The sequence below is a fragment of the Crinia signifera genome, chromosome 7, assembly GCF_055691185.1.
Source record: "Crinia signifera chromosome 7, ASM5569118v1, whole genome shotgun sequence".
NCBI lineage: Eukaryota > Metazoa > Chordata > Amphibia > Anura > Myobatrachidae > Crinia > Crinia signifera.
The window spans coordinates 108,229,669-108,249,489 of NC_139223.1; the positions used below are offsets into that span (position 1 = coordinate 108,229,669).

A 19,821-nucleotide genomic window follows, 5' to 3' on the forward strand; every position below is an offset into this window, starting at 1 on the left:
AGCTGCCTCTCCGGGCTTAACACTTTACACTCAGCGACATCTTGGCGGGTGTGTGCTACGGACGCCCAGTGACTCTCGTCAACTTTGCTGCCTTATACTTCTGTGGGAGACGCACCTGGGCGGTAACATCCTATCCTGGACTGTCCATCTACCTGGACGGCTGTGAACACTACAGCTACTCTTTCCAGACCTATATCCAGTCAAGCCCTGCTGTAAGAGGTGAGAGTGTGTGGCGTCTTTCTGCTGCTTTTATACCCAGTGGCTTGAGATGGAAGCTTCCCTGCATTATATCCTTCAGGCTATTACATCCTTTGCGGATAGGCTTGTGGTCAGACTGTCTGATATACAGTGCGACACTACCTCTCGTTCCCACATTGCTGCTGAATTTGACACCAAGTCTGAATGCATTCTGAATACAGGCTGTGACACCATATGCCCCATGGCTCATGATCCTCCACGGGGAGATATTGTCTCTCGCTCCTATACAGACGATGCACTTGCTGCCAAGCCTGAAGTAATCGTGACTACATGTTGCGACACTGTATACCCCATGGCGTTTGATCCTTCACGGTGTGATAATATTTCTCGTTCCTACACTGAAGATGCTTTGGCGAGCAAACCTGAAGACACCCTGTCTACATACTGTGACAATGTACGCTACATGGCTTTTGACTCTCCGCTGATCCGGGACTCAGGCCTACAGGGCCCTGCTCTAGTATCTGGAACTTTCTTTAAGCCCCTGATCTGCTATTTCATGCCTGGTGTCACTTGCTCAGGGCTGACTCAATATTATATGCTATACTCTGCATTGGGCTGGATATGGTCGTACCACCACTGTGGAACTTATCCTAATACTCCGTTTGAGGATGGTGTGAATCCTTTTACTAAAATTGCTTCTCCTCCTGAGTTAGTAGATGGTCTAGATTAATGTGGTGTACCAAACTGTGGCTCGGGCCCTTCCATCCTGGCTAATACACTGTTTGTTTCTCATATTCTCTATAGATCTATAAATGGTAATATACAGTAGTTTCGTTTATATGACTCTGTCTCTATGGCATATGATATTTCTTCCCACACTAGTATGTCCAGTATATAATATTTACGTATCTTATTTTTTTTTGCCCATACCAGTTATCCGGCCAATATCCTATGATTGTCTGGGGAGGGGGGGGTGGGGGTGTTAGCTAGTTGAGTTAATGTAGTAAGGGTTTAGGGGTAGCATGGTTATAGGGCTCCAGGTACACCTAAGTTGGGGGTGGGTAGTACAGGGTGGGGGGTTATGTGGAGGGTTGTTTTGGGTCCTTTGGGAGGTTTTTCTTTTCTGGGGAGTTGGGGCTGGGTTGTACAGGGTAGGTGGGCTATGTGGGGGGGTTGATCTGGGTTTAGTGGGGGGTCTATTTTATTTTATGTAATAGAATTATTGGGTTTAGAATAGAGTTTCCGACTGATACTTATTTCCCATTATATTTCTCCTATTTGGGACTGCAGTGCCATACAAATCTTTACCCTATAGGTGTGCTCTATTATCTCCTGCTATGTATGCCCGGATGGCGCCTCCGGGATCATAATGTGCTAGCTATAGTGGTTAAAGGAGCCAGTGGCGTAGCTTGAAATTCTGCTCCCCCCACCCAAAAAACTCACTCGCGCCCCCCCCCCCCACATTTAAATATTAAAAAAATGTATATATATATATATATATATATATATATATATATATATATATATATATATATAAAAAAAAAGTCACAGCCCTTCCCTGGTGTAGCCAGATGGGGGACTGCTGATGTGGCACCTTACATCTGCTGAGAATATGTAGTGTCCACTTACAGTTGTTAGGATTTAGGCTGCAGGAGGAAAGATTATATTTAGGGGGAGGTTAGCGTTTTGGCTGCGGGAGGGTTTAGAGGAAAGATTAGGCTGCGAGAGGGAAGGTCAGGGATTAGGCTGTGAGGTGGAAGGTCAGGGATTAGGCTGCAAGATGGAAGGTCAGGGATTAGGCTGTGAGATGGAAGGTCAGGGATTAGGCTGCAGGAGGGAAGGTCAGGGATTAGGCTGCGAGATGGAAGGTCAGGGATTAGGCTGTGAGATGGAAGGTCAGGGTTTAGGCTGCGGAAGATCAGGTTTTAGGCTACGGGAGGAAAGGTTAGGGTTTAGGCTACGGGAGGAAACCTTAGTGTTTAGGCTACGGGAGGGGAGGATAAGGGTTAGGCTATGGAAAGGAAGGTCAGGGCTTAAACTGCTGGCTGGAATGTCAGGGTTTAGGCTGTGGTAGTGCAGGTTAGGGTTTAGGCTATGGAAGCGAAGGTCATGGATTAGGCTGTGGGAGGGAAGGGAGGATTTAGGGTTAGGTTGCATGAGGGGAGGGAGGTTAGCTTTAGGGTGCAGGAGGGAAGGTCAGGGTTCAAGCTATTAAAGGAGAGGGTTGGCTCTGGGAGGGGGAGTAGATTAGGCTGCGGGTTAGGGGGGGGGGGGTAGATTTATCTGCACAGCCAGCCTCTTTTCCCTCTATCCCCTGAGGCACAACATGCCTTATATACAAAGTCCCAGACACTTCCCCACTCTGTTATAGGTGATGCTGACCTGCAATACAGCAAGGCAGCTGCCTTTTTAATCATCTCCGGGCTTCATCTCCATCACGGTCAATCCCTCCCTCTTGCAGCCACACAAGTTACAACTGTCCCCGTGCCCGCTCACCTCACTGTGTGGAGCCTGCTGTTGGTCTCAGGAGAAGCCACCGCCGCCGCGCTGGGAGAGATGCTGGAAGAAAGGAGAAGGACGCACCTTGCAGAGCGAGAGGATGCGGAGCTTCTCCGTTTCCAGCTATGCTGCAGCAGCTGCTCTGTATTTGGCAGCTGCAGAAATGACTTGGTGCCCCGGTTGCCACCCACCTTATATTCGCCCCTGCCCGCCACGAAACAGGCAGATTGTAGTGTGGCAATATGGCGCTGGCCGGGCACTGCTCACGCACGTCACTCAGAGAATGTTAGGAAGCAGGGAGACGCGACGTGCTCCCTGTACTCTGTACTTCACATCCGCCGCTGATGTCCCCAGCTGGTGCTGGCACCGCTCTCACACAGGCAGCGGACCAATACACACTGACACGCACCTGCATGGGCAGGCAGGGTATTTTAAAGGCGCCCCGTCGGTGCTGGCTCCCCCAAGCCACCGCGGGGTCTGCCTCAGCATAGTTACGCCACTGAAAGGAGCCCATCCTGTTTAATCCATACCTCTGCATATACTCTCCTGTCTGCACCCAAGATATTGCTTATTCCCATACGATATTTGTATACTCTGTTTATGTCGGAATATGGTTGTTTTAAAATGAAAAACTTTCAATAAAAATTATTGAATTAAAAAAAAAAAAATTGTATAACAATTTTTACCTTTAATAACACTAATTAATATAATTTGTAATATTGGCACATAACAGTCATGTGGTGTATATTTATACTGCAATGTCCTATATTATAGATATTTTTTTGTGTCTCTGCAGTACAGACAATGTCTCTAGAGTTGCCCTGAAGATTGCCACCCCTATAATCATCACTGTGTTTGTGCTGGCCCTTTATCTTCATGCCCAACAAGTGGAATCCACTGCTAGACTGGACTTTCTGTGGAAGCTTCAGGTATCTGCATTCTAGTTTAGTCCTTACCCCATTACCCCTTTATAGAAGTGAGGATGTAGTCATAATTAACATTTACAAAGTGAACATTGTTAACAGTTATTATCAGTGGTGCAAGTAGAAAACATTTCTTAGTGGTACCGTGCTGGGCGCCGAAGGCGTGCTTCGAAAATGGGCGTGGTTATATGACACTAGGGGGAGTGGCTACATAACAAAACTTTAGAACACGATGACATTTCTGTTTGGGCTTGTGCATTGCATCCTGAACACAAAATGTAGGGGCAGGATCAAAGTGTAGGAGCCAGACAAACCATAAATAGGGATAATGCAAAAATCTACACAGTACTGCCTGTTACATGTCACAATACTTATTACCCATGCCATAATGCCCATTACACATTATGCCCCACATCGTAATGCCCATTACACATGCCACACACCGTAATACCTATTACAAATAATACCACACACTGTAATGCCCATTACACATGCCACACACCGTAATACCTATTACAAATAATACCACACATCGTAATGTCCATTACAAGTTATATACCAAACACAATTATGCCACGCTCTGTAATGCCCATTACATATAATAACACACGCTGTAATGCTCACTACATAATATGCCACATAAGTGCCGCTTACCTACATGCTCGTTGCTATGGGTTTCATGCTCAATGCCAGGGGTTTCAATGTTTCATGCTTACACCCCTGCATATTACCCATGCCATAACGCCGTACCACCATACTTGCACCCAACCCCGGCATTCATATGTACTTTGTGTCGCCCTATTAGTACTATGGTTCCTCACTTTTAGGTATGCATAAGAATGTGAGTTACAGTATAAACTTAATATATCTACCTTTCTTCTATTGCTGCTTTGCACAGCACATCAGAACTTTGTGGCACATTTAAAAATATATATAAAATAAAATATCAGCTAATATTATCCAATATGTTAAAATATGTAAGACAATCAGTTATCACTTGCCATAACAAAAGTGGGTACTTGTTTCCTAGCACGGCGCCCATCGCATACCATAAGCCATACGATGGTATGCGATGCAATGTTACGCAATGGCAGCCGATGTTATACAATTTTAAATCGTATACCATTGCATTGTACAGATAGAGCGGGCCTCGCTCTTGCAGGGGATGGCAGAAGATTCGTCATCCCTCGCCAGCCGCCGTAAGGGGACGTGCGCGCATGAGATGCGTGAGTGTCGCCTTACAACGGGGCTCCCCCGTGTCCCCACCGCCTTGCCGACTGTCGCCCCGGGTCCCCGCCGCTTCGCCGCCCCCCCCCCCCCCCCCCTAACCCTGTCTGTCTACCTGAAGCGGAGACGGACAGGGTTCCCGTCCCCCCGCCGACGGGAAACTGAGACGCGCGTGCGTGTGAGACGCACGCGCATCTCAGTCAGATGGGGCACCTCTCCGCCAGATTCTGGCGCTGGCGCATCACCAGCAAAAATGAGAGGCGCTCCATCTGTATGCCGTTGTATGCCATATACAATGGTATACGATTTAAAATTGTATAAGCACCCTAATGGGTGTTTTCAATGTTAAATGGGCCCCCTATAAGATTATTAATTGTATAAGCACCGTAATGGGTGCTTACAATGTTAAAAGCACCCCCATGCCACCCCCACTATCAACGCCAACCCGGAGCGTGGCAAGCGCAGCGAGCCCACGAGGTGCGGGGGTACGCGTCCTCCGACCTTTTGATACCCCCACCTCAACATGTAAAATGGCAACATTCTGCATGGACTTTGTTATGGTTAGGCTACAGGAGGCTACTCTCTAGGCATATGTGTTAGGTCATCTCAGTCACCCGGAGGCAGGTTGGAGTTTGGTGCCCCCCTACATATACAAATGGGAAATAAATATGGTAAACACACACAACTTACAGTATTACAGTATATAGATAGTGCTCAGTTGGTCGTCAGTGACCATATCTTGCAGTGAATTGTCAGAACTCCAGCTGTACAGAGAAAATTGATGTTATATATGCGCAAAATAAGACTATCTGCTGCTTAATTAGTAGTGCTGGGGCGTCATTCCATACACCCAGAGGGTAGTGATGTGGACAAAGAGGTTTTAGCACACCAATATAGCGCTGATAGTGTTCTCCAGTATTAGCACCCAGGTGGAAATAATATGAAAAATTGTCACCAGTATTATCCACAAATGCTTGATTGTAGAATGTATCACATCCACTTTATCCAATAAGGAGTACACTCTTTCCCACACACTCCTCGGTAGTAGAATTTACCATATAAAGAATGGGAGAAAGGACATAGTGCATAACTTCAAACAACAAGCAACGTTTTATTAGATGTGCACTTACAATTTATGAATGAATAAACAGCATGTAGCATAAAAATCGCTTGGATCCCCTGGTTCTTGGAGTACAGATGGTGAGAGGTCCCAGTTCCGGATCTGGGTACCTCAATGATACTGCAACAAGTGTCCAACAGAATCCAGCAAACGATAAAAGTCCAATGGAGCAGGCAAGACACGCTTAACACGTTTCGGATCCACTGATCCCTCTGTTCTGTATATTGTCTACTATTCCTTTGCTGTGTAGCTGCTGGTATAGTTATTGTAAAGTGCAGTAGCGAGGTTGTGGGTTGAAGAGGGTGTCTGAGCTGTTGCGTTTTTTTGTTACTCTGCCCCCCTCCCTCGCTGTACGATAGGTCTTGTATGTCTCATCTACTGTAGTAGAAATGATGTCTGCAGCACAGCTCCCTCTTCTCTCTCTCTCCAGTATGTAAATGTGTAATAGAAGCCAAATATGGAGCAGTTGGCTGCCTCTGCAACAGCTCAAGGATCCTACTTCATGCAAAAGGGAGGCCCTTCCTCCCTTTTGCATGAAGTAGGATCCTTGAGCTGTTGCAGAGGCAGCCAACTGCTCCATATTTGGCTTCTCTTACACATTTACATACTGGAGAGAGAGAGAAGAGGGAGCTGTGCTGCAGACATCATTTCTACTACAGTAGATGAGACATACAAGACCTATCGTACAGCGAGGGAGGGGGGCAGAGTAACAAAAAAACGCAACAGCTCAGACACCCTCTTCAACCCACAACCTCGCTACTGCACTTTACAATAACTATACCAGCAGCTACACAGCAAAGGAATAGTAGACAATATACAGAACAGAGGGATCAGTGGATCCGAAACGTGTTAAGCGTGTCTTGCCTGCTCCATTGGACTTTTATCGTTTGCTGGATTCTGTTGGACACTGTTGCAGTATCATTGAGGTACCCAGATCCGGAACTGGGACCTCTCACCATCTGTACTCCAAGAACCAGGGGATCCAAGCGATTTTTATGCTACATGCTGTTTATTCATTCATAAATTGTAAGTGCACATCTAATAAAACTTTGCTTGTTGTTTGAAGTTATGCACTATGTCCTTTCTCCCATTCTTTATATGGTAAATTCTACTACCGAGGAGTGTGTGGGAAAGAGTGTACTCCTTATTGGATAAAGTGGATGTGATACATTCTACAATCAAGCATTTGTGGATAATACTGGTGACAATTTTTCATATTATTTCCACCTGGGTGCTAATACTGGAGAACACTATCAGCGCTATATTGGAGTGCTAAAACCTCTTTGTCCACAGAACTCCAGCTGTGGCAATGGCTGGTGGGTCAGATTCAGTCTAACGACATTTAGCTACTTGCAGAATCATTGGTCAGCAGTTTGTTGACTCTCACAGTCCAGCAGCAGCAGCATGTGTACTGTTGCTGTTACTGTAGTGCAAGTTGAGCTGACCAAGAGAGAAGCTGCCCTGTAACCTATTGCAGGTGTTAGCAGTGCTCATGGGATAGAGACAATTAATTATGCAGCAGCAGCACCGCAGAGTTCAGTTGAAAGATTAGCAGTCAAACTTGGATCTTTCTGTGAACAACAAAGGTGGTGCTATAGATGCAGGTGCCCCTCTAGGGCTTGGAGACCAGGGGCAAGTGACTTCATTGCCTCTGGAAATTACGACACTGGGTCTAGTGCAGGATGGCCGGATTAAGACTTGAAGGGGGGGAGGGGTGTATAAGAATGTGCATACCTCCCAACATAACCTGTTCCAGGAGGGAAAAAATGCTCTCTATCTGTATTTCCCTCTTAATATTGTCAGGACTGCCATTTATGTCTTGTTTGGTCTGCAGTACCTCTGGTTACACAGAGGTGCTGCTGTTGTTATATTCACCTTGCAGTACCTCTGTGTGTCCAGTGGTGCTGCTGTCATTGTTTGGTCTGCAGTGCCTATGGTTTGCCTGAGGTGCTGCTGTTGTTATGTTCAGCTTGCAGTACCTCTATGTGGCCACAGGTGCTGCTGTCATTTTTTGGTCTGCAGTACCTATGGGTGGCCAGAGGTGCTGCTGTTGGGTTCTGCCTGCAGAACTGTAGTTTCTGAGAGCAGTTCCAGCTGGTGTAATCAGCTGGACTGGGCTGTTCTCAGAATGCCATTCCCATTCTCTGTGTGCTGCAGCAATTGGTCTGCTCTGGTTTTAAAACTGCATTTGCCCTGAGCTCAGAGTCGGTTATAGCTTTCTCTGCCGTGTCTGTACTGCTGTAGCTTGCCTGTGACCTGATTCCTGTACCTGTACCTGATCCTGCTAATACAGTGTTTTAACAGCCATCCTGCCTCCATTGTCTTTTACTTCAGCAAGTATATTTCAACAAATATATGACTGGCAGCCTCTTTTCTACTTAAATACTGGATACAGGATACTGGATACAGGAATTAGGAGAGCTAGTTATTTCATAGTGCTCAGGTAGGGGGTCCTAGGGTACAGTATAACCTTGGCCCCCCACCACTTAATCTGGCTATGGTTTAGGGGAGGGTTAGTGTTGATGCACTCTAGATTATAGGTCATCTGATCTTGCAGATTGGAGTGATTTACTGGGGACATCATCTAGTGTGTACCCACTATGTCGCTGACAATGCTCACTTCTAGGGCTCATTAGCGACATTCTTTGACACCCGTACATGCAGTGCCGACAGAGGATGTCGTTATCGAGAGCCATGCTGGCAAATGCAGCATGGTCCATGCCATCATGCTAGGTACACATCGACATAGGCAAATACAGAATGACGGCATGGACCCAGCTTTAGTTTATAGGAGTGAGGCTTAGGTTTAGGAAGTTATGGCCTTTATTTATGAGTGGGCTAATAATTTAATGCACCAAAACCACGTGTCAAATAGCAACAACTATAGTCTCATAATTTAGGAACTAAAGTAAAGGTCGTAATCGAATAATGGCATAGCTTAAATTGTGGATCAGTAGAAATCATAGAGCCAACAATGCTTGTACAACACACGTGTATGGGCGCTCAGGGACTTCCTATTCATACTACCCATGTACATGTAACGTAGGTTATACAACTAGCATGTAGACTCTAATACAGGACTGGGCAACACCGGCCCTCCAGATGTTGATGAACTACACACCCCAGGATGCTTTGCATTAGTTTTGCTATGTGGCCATGCTGAAACTGAGGCAAGGCATGCTGGGATGTGTAGTTCATCAACATCTGGAGGGCCGGTGTTGCCCAGCCCTGCTCTAATACTTATGGTGTGCAATGGAGACTTAGCTTTAGGCTGCCCAGCTGGTGCTGTAGAACAATGTGCATAGAGTAATGGTTCCATCAGTAAGTTACATTGGCACAGCCATCTGGCAGTTACCTTAAGAACTTTACCTCCCACAGTGCATCAGGGCGGGTCATTTCTAACAAACATGAAATAAATTAGGACTGTCACCAGCTGATTCAGACAGAAATGCAGAAGTGTGGAGATTGCTATTTGTAATTTTATAAATACAATGTATTTTATAAATACAACTTAAAAATACACCTTGATTTTGAGGCGTATTTCACGTGAAAAAAATTAATCTCTGTTAAATCAGCACAGCTACCCCCTGCACAAATGTGTGCCTTATAAACACTTATTATTCACACACACACACACACACACACACACACACTTCTCTGCTTCTTATAAACATGGGTAATTATATGTCAACTGATATGTTTTCACTGGGCTGTGTGTGGGATATGTGATGTACTGACAGAGGGGCCACATAAGATGCTGGGGTCATGAAAGTGGACATCAGCAGCAGGTTGTGCAGGTAGTTTGAGGCAAGACACCTTACAGAACAATACAATACAGAAATAGCAAAATACCCCACTCACCACCGCAGCAATCCTCACACACCTCTCCACCACTCTCCTCACCATGCCTAGCTAAACCCACAAGGAGCTTTGGGCATGTAGGATGCTTATACTGTATATGGCTGGGAGAAAACTTCCAAGTTTGAAAGTTCAGCCAATAACTATGTTGGTTTTGCTTTAAAAAAAATACGGCCGTATTTCTGAAATATGTATGTATCTATTTAAAGAATACATGTGTAAAACTAGTCATTACTCATGTTAAACCACTGAAAAATAAGCATACAAACAAAAATACGAATACGTATGACAAAATACAATTCCATTGCTCTGTTTTTTTAGGCCTAGTTCTAGTTTAGGACAGAATTATCCTACGTATATAGACCTTGTTATACCACACTCTTCTTGTTCTTCTAATTGTGAATTTATGTCCACCATCTCCTCCACCTAAGCTCTACTTCCTGCAAAAAAACTAATCCATGGTTGTTTTATGTTCTAGGCCACAGAGGAAAAGGAAGAGATGGAAGAACTACAGGCCTACAACCGTCGTCTTCTCCACAACATTCTTCCAAAGGATGTAGCAGCTCACTTCCTGGCACGGGAGAGGCGCAATGATGAGCTTTATTACCAGTCCTGTGAGTGTGTGGCTGTCATGTTTGCATCCATCAGCAACTTCTCAGAGTTCTATGTGGAGCTAGAAGCCAACAACGAAGGTGTGGAGTGTCTGCGGCTTCTTAATGAGATCATTGCTGACTTCGATGAGGTGAGAATTGGGCATAGACTAACACTATACTTCACTAATTTCACACAATGCCTTAAAAAATATTTGTACAGTTTAAGAAATGTATTTACAGTATTGGACACAAAGAATGTAGCAGATTTCAAGGAAAAAGAATTAACAATGTTCAGTGTAATTGGTACACGAACCATCTCTGCTTATAAATTTCAGATCATCAGCGAAGATGAGTTTCGACAGCTGGAAAAGATTAAGACGATCGGCAGCACCTACATGGCAGCTTCAGGACTCAATGACACAACTTATGACAAGGTTGGAAAGTCTCATATTAAGGCGCTAGCCGATTATGCAATGAGACTGATGGATCAGATGAAATACATCAATGAACATTCTTTCAACAACTTCCAGATGAAGATAGGTGGGTAGATCACATCACATTACAATATTTTATATTATATGCGAAATAGTTAAACCCATAAACTACTTCCCCCTCTAACCCCTCCCACATGCTGCAGAAACTCAGTTATTTATACAAAACTGAAAGGATACCTCAATATGCAACAGCTAACAATAAACATTCATAGGGGGAATGCCGAGGAATTGAGTTTACATAGTTAGTAAAAAAAAAAATCATATTTCCTCCTTTGTTCTATAACATACTGCAAACCTCTGTGGAGCTTTCCAAAGCAAGCCTCAAGGGGGATGCATTCTGAATAGAAGAAGTTATCCAGCAGGCCATATACCACTTGGGACAGGCCCAAATTGCCTTAGTCATAAAAGACAAAGAGGTCGATTGACCTTCGAATTGATGCAGCCTTAGCCATAGTACCCTCAAAGCCCACATAGTATCCAAAAATCATAAAGAACTGTGTAGTAAAGTGCAAAGGGAAAACCCAAGAAAAGGGAGCTGCCCAGATTTGTCAAGCAGACACAATGACCAACAGAACACTACCTTCCAAGTAAGCCACCACAGGCCAATTGATTAAACTACTGAAGCACCTCCGGACTGGTAGAACACAAGGGGTGAGATTTAATAGGATGAGATATTCAGAAAGTGAGAGATTTGGGAAGAAATCTCCAGTTTTTTTAAAGCGGCAATTCTTTACACTGCAAAACCAGATTGATTTTGAAGTGTAAAGGATTGCCGCTTTAAAAAACCTGGAGATTTCTTCCAAAATCTCTCACTTTCTGAATATCTCATCCTATTAAATCTCACCCAAGGTGTCTGTACATGTAACACTGCAGAATTGCACCCTGACAGCTGGAGACCCTCAATCCATTTCACAACAGGTAAAAGATAGAAAATGGAATTCTGATATGTCCGTATAAAACTGTAAGCTGTAACAAGGGATGCAAACTGATGGCCCATCATGCTAATCAACACAGCTCCAAGAGGAAAAAGTCTCAGAAATTCAAAATGTGCTAAAAGATTATAACTTAGAGATCTGGAGCCCATAAATCTGACCAACCCCTAAGTGCTTGCATGCTGGAAGATACTGACACAACACAACCAAACCCAAACTGACCTGAATGCACTGTCTACAATAATGCAGAGTACAACCTAGAAGCATAGTTGCTTACCCTCCTGAATTCTGCAGGAGACTCCCTGAAATACCAGCAATCTACCTCTCTCCCTCATTAGTCTTGCAATCTCCCTCATTTCACCTAGCAAACATTACACTATTACATTTTTGGGGAAAAAAGGAATGAGAAAGAGATACATTTATTTGGATTGCATCATCTGCGCCAATTCCCAACACTTTAGCAAGTATAGTAACTCTTACTAACTGCTTTGGGGCTCATCTACATTTGGATATAAGTAATTTAAAAAGATTCCTTTCAGATGTAGCAGTACACACCCACGCTTCTAGGTGCCATGTTCACAATATCTCCATATATGGAACTAAACAAGCCCTTTGGGTGGAGAATTACACGACCCCTCAGTGAGGCGCTGTGCAAAATTCTACTGACAACTATAGTCTCCCTGATACTAGTTTTCAAAAGTAGGCAAGTATGCCTAGAAGTCCTGACAGAAGGGAAGCTGCTAGAAGAAAATTTAAATCACCTACTGTCCTGAGCAGTGCACCAGAGTTCTAGAAGCAAATGTTGGGGACAATGATTCTTTTATTAGTTAAAGTTACAAGTGGAAGCTTCTCGCCAAAAATATGTATGCTATTGAAATTAATAGAAGAGCTTGGTCTGCATGGGCTATTTTGGCTAAGGGATTGCCCCGCATAGGTTATTTGGGTTAACAATACTGGCCAAAAGTACAGACAGACAATAACTGCAAATTTCTTGAGGAGGACACCAAACCACTTCAATGGGCACAGATTCTCAGTACTGAAGTATTGGCCCAGGAAGGTTGGAAAAATAGCATTCTAAGTCTAAGGGATAGAATTACTAACACTTCTAATAATGAAAAGAGGTGATGTTGCCAGTAGCAAACCAAACAGATTCTGTCTTATCATTTTCTAGGATGCAATAGAGAAATAATATACAGAATTTGATTGGTTGCTATGGGCAACATCACCATTTTAATTTTAGGAGATTTAGTAAACTTATCCCTAAGGCTCAATTCCAAGGGATAAATGCATGTCCTAACTGGTTGCCTAGGTGTAGTGCTCAAAGACCAAAGAATTTAACCACCAGGAAGTAGTACATGGCTTTAGGCAGGAGCCGTTTACCCACCAATCAAAATGAAGACCAATCACTACTTGTCAGTGACAAAATCGCATCCCCGATCCTGGAAGCTTATATTCTAAACCAAGGGTAGGTAATGTGAGACTTGAGTTACAGGTCCAGGACACTGAAACATACAGTAGGGCAGATACACCCCTTCAAACCAAACAGCTGCCCTGGGAATGCCTACCTGCTACCCTGTTGCTCCTTATTCTGATGTGTTGACACCGGATGTTAATTGTCTCCCTTATAATATTCATCTATATTGACTGTTAACAGCTGCTTAATACGTCTGGTTACTACAGTCGGCATATTCTACAAATACCACCCACCAGCTAAGTTCATTTATATCTGGGCACAGACATACGGAGGTCGAGCATAGCACTTGTGGGGAAAGCAAAATTCCCTTAGAACATTGGGTCGACCTTTTCCCATTTCGACCTAATGGTGTCGACCTAATGACTGTCTACCATAATGCTGTAGTCCAAATGACCGCATCCCAGAACATTTTGCTGGTTAAATAAGACTTTCTTTAGAGATATATAAAATCTATTTACTCATGGCAGGACCAGTGAATATTTCTAATGTAGTGTTTATATATATATATATATATATATATATATATTGTTTAAGTTTTTATGTGTTGAATATATTCATTTACTTTTTATATATATATATATATATATATATAATAAATATTATATATATATATATATAAATATATAAATTTATACCTACGAGTACTAAGAAGTGCTCCCTGTTACCCTTGCTTGTCATGTGAGAAGCAAGGCTGGTCAAAGAAGACGTGATAAACCACCCTGGCTGGCATAGATATGTGATGTTGACCTGAGTGATGGCAGTAGTCACCATTTGGGCACAGACCTCGGATATCAACGTTTCATGACTAGAATGCAGTTGACAAGGTCTGAGAGATTCTAAAATGGTCTCCCCAGACCACTATTCAATAGGAATATGCAGAGTTCAGTGAAAATAAAAGGTCCACAGCAAGCAAAGAGGTCCGAGAAGTAGAACACCCAAAGGTTTCAAATTTAAAATTCAGTTTACTGGATCTCCCATTATACATTATAATAAACATGTCCCTGCCTCATACAAAATTGTCTTTCTCCATTAAAAATTTGCCCAACTCCTTCTTAAATGTATTAATTGAATTAGTCATCACAACATTTTCTGGCAGAGAAATACTATCTGGGACCTACTGCTGCTGCTGCGATTCGATCGTCATCCCAGAAGGGGAGTAGGAAGAGCGCTTGCAGTACTTTAACAAAACAATTGGCTGTTCATCAGTCCTTTGCAAGGAAAATGAAGCAGTCACTCAGTTGCAAAGCAGATTACTGAGGCCCTAAACACTCTGCCATTAGTGTAGTGGAATTTGAAAGTTGATTGATTTACTGTGTCCTGGTCTAGATTCCACTTCACTAGAAAAGCAATATCCAGACTGTACATTAGTGTCCTCAGAAATGCAGTCGTACTCACTGTCCACTTAACAATGGCATATGGACAGGGCAAGCTAAGGATGATATGACTGTGACAGCCCATTGGGTACTTGTATTGCCTTCTGCAGCACCAACAGTAGCAGCAGCATCTCACAAATGCCAAGTCATTCCTAGGAGGGCAATGCACTCTTATACCAGTTTCAGAAAGAGGCACACCACTGTGAACCTCTTAAAAAACTGAGGGACATCATTGCACCATGGCTTACCCCCTAGCTTTTTGTGATATTTATTTTTATTTATTACTAGTTATTTATATAGCACATACATATTCTGCACTGCTTTAAAAAGAATATCTGCACATTCACATCAGTCACTGCCCCAGTGGAGTGTATAATCTATAGCTATTTATTTATTCACATTTTCTTATATAGCGCAGCATATTCCATTACTATTTACAATTGGAAACAACAGTGATTAAACAAACTGGGTAGAAACAAACAGACATAGAGTTAGGAGGGCCCTGCACGCAAGCTTACAATCTATAGATTCCTTTACCTTATGTATACACAAACACATTCATTATAAGGTTAATGTTTGTTGGGCGCCAATTAACCAGACAGTATATTTTTGGATTGTTGGAGGAAACCGTAGTACGTGGAGGAAACCCACGCAAGCACGGGAGAATATATAAACTCTGCAGTTAGGGCCATGATAGGAATCAACCCCATGACCTCAATGCTGTGAGGCAGTAATGCTAACCATAACACCGTCCGTGCTGCTCTATATGACAATACCACCAATATTGTGAAAGCATTACATCTGGTCACACGATTGTAGCAGAATTATTTTTTTTTTTTAATTACAGGGGTGTGCAGGAAATGCTTTTGGTGACCATAAAATGTTAGGGCCATCAAATACTCATAAACTTGTCCTGCATCAAGAGGACATCTTGTCCTGAATAGAGAGTTAGTAACAAGGTAGAGTTATACCCTTTATATGCTGAAGAGGCTGGAGTAGCAGCAAAAGGCCATTCAAGCCTACACATCCACCCATGACATAGGGAAAGGAGCGGGAATGCATCTGTCTCAAGCTCAGTGGAGAATGATTTCCGTGTTGTACAAGGTTCTGAAACCCTTTGAAAATTGCCACACGTGAAGTTAACTGCCAGCTTAATTCAGGTCATTCCCCTCATCAAGCTTTTGCAAAAGCAGCTGGAGAAAATGAAGGAGGGGCTGAAACAGAGCTATTCTGCTAAGTATATCACATTTGTGGATGAAGCCTTCATTAACTTTGCCAGGATTCAAGGGTGATCAATCTGTTGAAATCAAGCCACTATATTTTGGCGACCGTACATGATCCTAGGTTTAAAGCCTGCATTGTATCTTTTGTTTCCAGTGGATACAAATATGCAGAGGCGCAAAGAGCTATTGTGTGAGAAAATTGTCAGCTGAAGTGGAATGTGACACGGTAACATCTTTTCTCCAACAGCTGTGGCTTCAAGGAAAACTTTAGACCAGGGCCGGTGCTAGGTTGTCTGGCGCCCTCCTGCAAACTCTATATTTGCGCCCTCCATCTCATATTCAATTACAACATATAGTATCAAAATCTTATTCACATTACATCGCAGAAGGTGTTCCTTATACACAATACCCACAATAGTGCTCCTTTAACATAATGCCCACTGTGGTGCCACTTAAAAAAACACAATAGTATTGCCCCCTATACATATTGCCCCCTAAAACTACCATAGTAGTTTTAATTATAAACAAAATGCCCACAAAAGTAGTGTGGGCACAGTACAGTAGTGCCCATTACACACAGTCTACAGTAGTAAAGCACCTTATGCACATAATGCTCTCAGTAGTAGTGGGCAGGAGAGGAGACAGGATAGATGCTGGGCAGGGAGAGGAAGGCCGATACTGGGCAGAGAGGGGTGGGACAGATAATGGACAGGGAGAGGGGCAGTGGCGTAACTATAGCTCCGCAGACCCCTGAGCGGGCAGCGCCGGCCCTGCTTTAGACACAACTGCTGGTGGTGATGCATGGCACTCAGGAACAAGTTTTGACATCTGGCCCAGACTGAAGGAGCTGCCTACAATTACTGATATGTGCACTGTCACTGCATATGAAGCTGTCACCACTGACAGAATCGTGGACAATTATTTGGTGTGCATGTCCACTTTAATATATACAACCTAAGGGTGGGTGGGTGGCGGCTCAAACAAACCAATAATTTCAGCTACAACACTGTGGTGGCTTGGGGAGCGGCACTAGCAGGGACTGTGGCTGAACTGACAGGTGACCCAGGCAGCAGTGAGCGCTCGGCTGGTCCCGCCTTGTACATATCTAATGAGCGGGGACGCAGTGCATAATGAATGAGCGGGTCCCAGCCCCGTGCATATGTAGTGAGCGGGTCCCGCTCATTACATATGCACAGGGCGGGGATCCGCTCATTAAATATGCACTGTGCTGTGCTTCACCAATTTGATCTTGCACCACTTTAAGGTCTTGTCTTAGGCCTGTCACATCTATCTGAATGTCCGATATTTTGTCTGTTAACCTCTGTTCGCTTCCTCTAATTGCCTCTAAAACCTTCTGTAATGTAATATCAGGCGAATCTTGAGGTTCGCTACCTTTTACTGGCGTAGAGGCCGGGGTATTGGTTGGAGTTTGTGCCCTGGTGGTGGTTTGGGAACGGGAAAACTTTTCCAGCCTGGCTGCAGCTGTTGCGTTACCAGTCTTGCCCATGATGCACTGAGACACTGTATTTTTGATTATCTGAACCTGCCCGCCTCACTTGATCTTCTCAGGCCTATCAGAGGTAGGTTTATGGCGTTTCTATTGAACGCACTCAGGCGCCTCAGATATCTTTAAATATTAGAGTGCGAGCAGTCAACAAAACAAGTCCAAGTACAAAAAAAAAAAAAAAAAGAGGAAAAAAAAAAAGACAAAAAAAAAGTTTCTTCAATATTGCACACCCGATATATCAAACATGGGTAGATCTCACCTCGTTCACCCACAGTGCTTATCAGGGAGTCACCAGTTCTCCTAGTATATTGAGACTTTTCCACGGTCAGCTTGTATTAGTTTTCCCTTTTCAGGCTTTTCCGCTCAAGCCCCAGAAAAGACTGCAGGGTCTCTCACCCCTGGAGGATTCAGCTCAGCTTTGGGCTTCACTTATTTCTTCCGCCCTGCTGCACTCCTCCCGGCACAGGCCGTCTCCTCACCCGGCCTGAGTGCCCGGAGTGTACTGCTAGGCGCTCTTCCTTGGCGTCTGCCCGATGTAATGATGGGCGGATGGCCCCTCTCTCCTGTCTGTGCGTCTCTGCGTTATGCGGCTCTGTATAGCCCCTGCGTCCGGCCGTCTCGTCACCCGGCCGGCGCTTCAGGCTACCGTTTGCAGGGGAGCTATTGTAGATTACCACTGTCAGCTCTGGGCTTCTTCCCCCGTCGCGGCTGCACTGGCGTCTGGCCGTCTCGTCACCCGGCCGGCGCTTCAGGCTACCGTTTGTAGGGGAACTATTGTATGTTACCGCTGGCAGCTCTGGGCTTCTTCCCCCTTCGCGGCTGCACTGGCGTCTAGCCGCCTCGTCACCCGGCAGGCGCCGCGCCGAATCACCGCGTCACTGTCAGTGCCTTCTCTGCCGGCGTGTCCCGGAAGGTGCTTTCCAGGCGATTCAGCCCCCACTCGCTCACAGCTGCCGTGGGATTTCCTCAATGCCCCGGACCGCAACAGGGAAACAGAGGAAGGGGAGGTAAGCTATCAGGCTTTGTGGTTCTCCCGGCGGGCAATGATCAGGCAGGCAAGCCCTGGGTCATTTTACGTGCAGGATATTCTCCAGGGAGCTCCCCTGCTACCTCCTTACTCCCGCGCTGCCGTGGTCCCGCCCTGACCTTAAAGTGGTGCAAGATCAAATTGGTGAAGCAGAGGGCCGTATCTCGAAACTTGAGGACAGTAACATTGCATTAACAGCAAAAGTTGACGGTATCTCTGCCCAAATGCGAGACATGAAAAATAAGATTTCAGATTTGGAGGGGAGATGTCGCAGGAACAATATAAGGGTGGTTGGACTGCCGGAGCGAGAAGAGGGAGCCAACCCTCCAATGTTTATGGAGAAGTGGTTTAGGGAAAAACTGGGTAGTGACATTTTTACCCCCTTCTTCTCCATTGAGCGAGCACATAGAGTACCCTCCAGATCACTACCTCCAGGAGCGCCACCCCGTACAATGATAATAAAAATATTGCATTTCATAGATCGAGACAATCTCCTTCGGGCCGCGCGTGTCAATGGCCCACTTGAGCATAATGGGACAAGGATTTCAGTCTTTCCTGATTTTGCAATGGACGTACAAAAAGAAAGGGCAAAGTATTCAGAAGTGAAGCGAAGGCTACGCGAGAAGGAGTTGAAGTACTCTATGATGTTTCCGGCCAAGTTGAGGGTGGTGGCGAGGGGGGAAACGTTATTTTTTTCTAACCCACAAGAAGCAGCAAAATGGGTAGATAAGTGGGTACCGGGGGCACATCAGCTTGCAGGCGTGGAGTTGGAAAAATAATACCAAACTCCAGGGAGCTCAACGCACGATGGTGGTCTGAAGTAGAGCCCAAATAGAAGGCAGGGTAGGGGGTAAAGGGAATAGGTATGCCACAAAAGGGGTGGGCATGCAGGGAGGGGGGTGGCTGGGGGGGGAGGTTGGGGTGTTATATGTTAAATGTATATGTTTGTATGTGTCCAGTGCTGAAAAGGAAATATAGGAGGAGGAAAGTTAAAATGAAGGTACAACCATGGTAAAAATACTTGCATGGAATATAAGAGGTGCAAATGACAAGATAAAGAGATCTTTGATCATGAATCAGGTTAAAAAATATAACTCTGATATCACCTGTCTAGTAGAAACCCATTTAGTAGGTAACAAATTAAAATCCCTTAAAAAAGCCTGGGTGGGTCAGATCTTTCATGCCCCCTTCTCCACAGGGTCAAGGGGAGTATCGATCCTGATCAAGAGATCTCTTCCTTTTGCCACGAAAAGGGTAAAAATTGACGCACTAGGTCGCTATGTTTTCTTAGAATGTGTGATTCACTCTCTACAATTGTTTTTGCTGGCTGTATACATTCCTCCTCCTTTCTCCTATAATGTAATGGCTGAAGC

General features: G+C 44.6%; 1 protein-coding gene across 2 annotated transcripts in view; it reads left to right on the forward strand.

The window, feature by feature from the left end:
* The window catches only part of ADCY5 (adenylate cyclase 5), a 411,020-nt gene that overhangs the window by 380,673 nt on the left and 10,526 nt on the right, over nucleotides 1-19,821 (forward strand). For both annotated transcript variants that reach the window (XM_083153598.1, XM_083153599.1), the window contains exons 17-19: nucleotides 3,494-3,626; nucleotides 10,304-10,567; nucleotides 10,754-10,958. In XM_083153598.1, coding sequence (XP_083009724.1) covers nucleotides 3,494-3,626; nucleotides 10,304-10,567; nucleotides 10,754-10,958 — 602 coding nt within the window. The remainder of the gene's footprint in view (nucleotides 1-3,493; nucleotides 3,627-10,303; nucleotides 10,568-10,753; nucleotides 10,959-19,821) is intronic.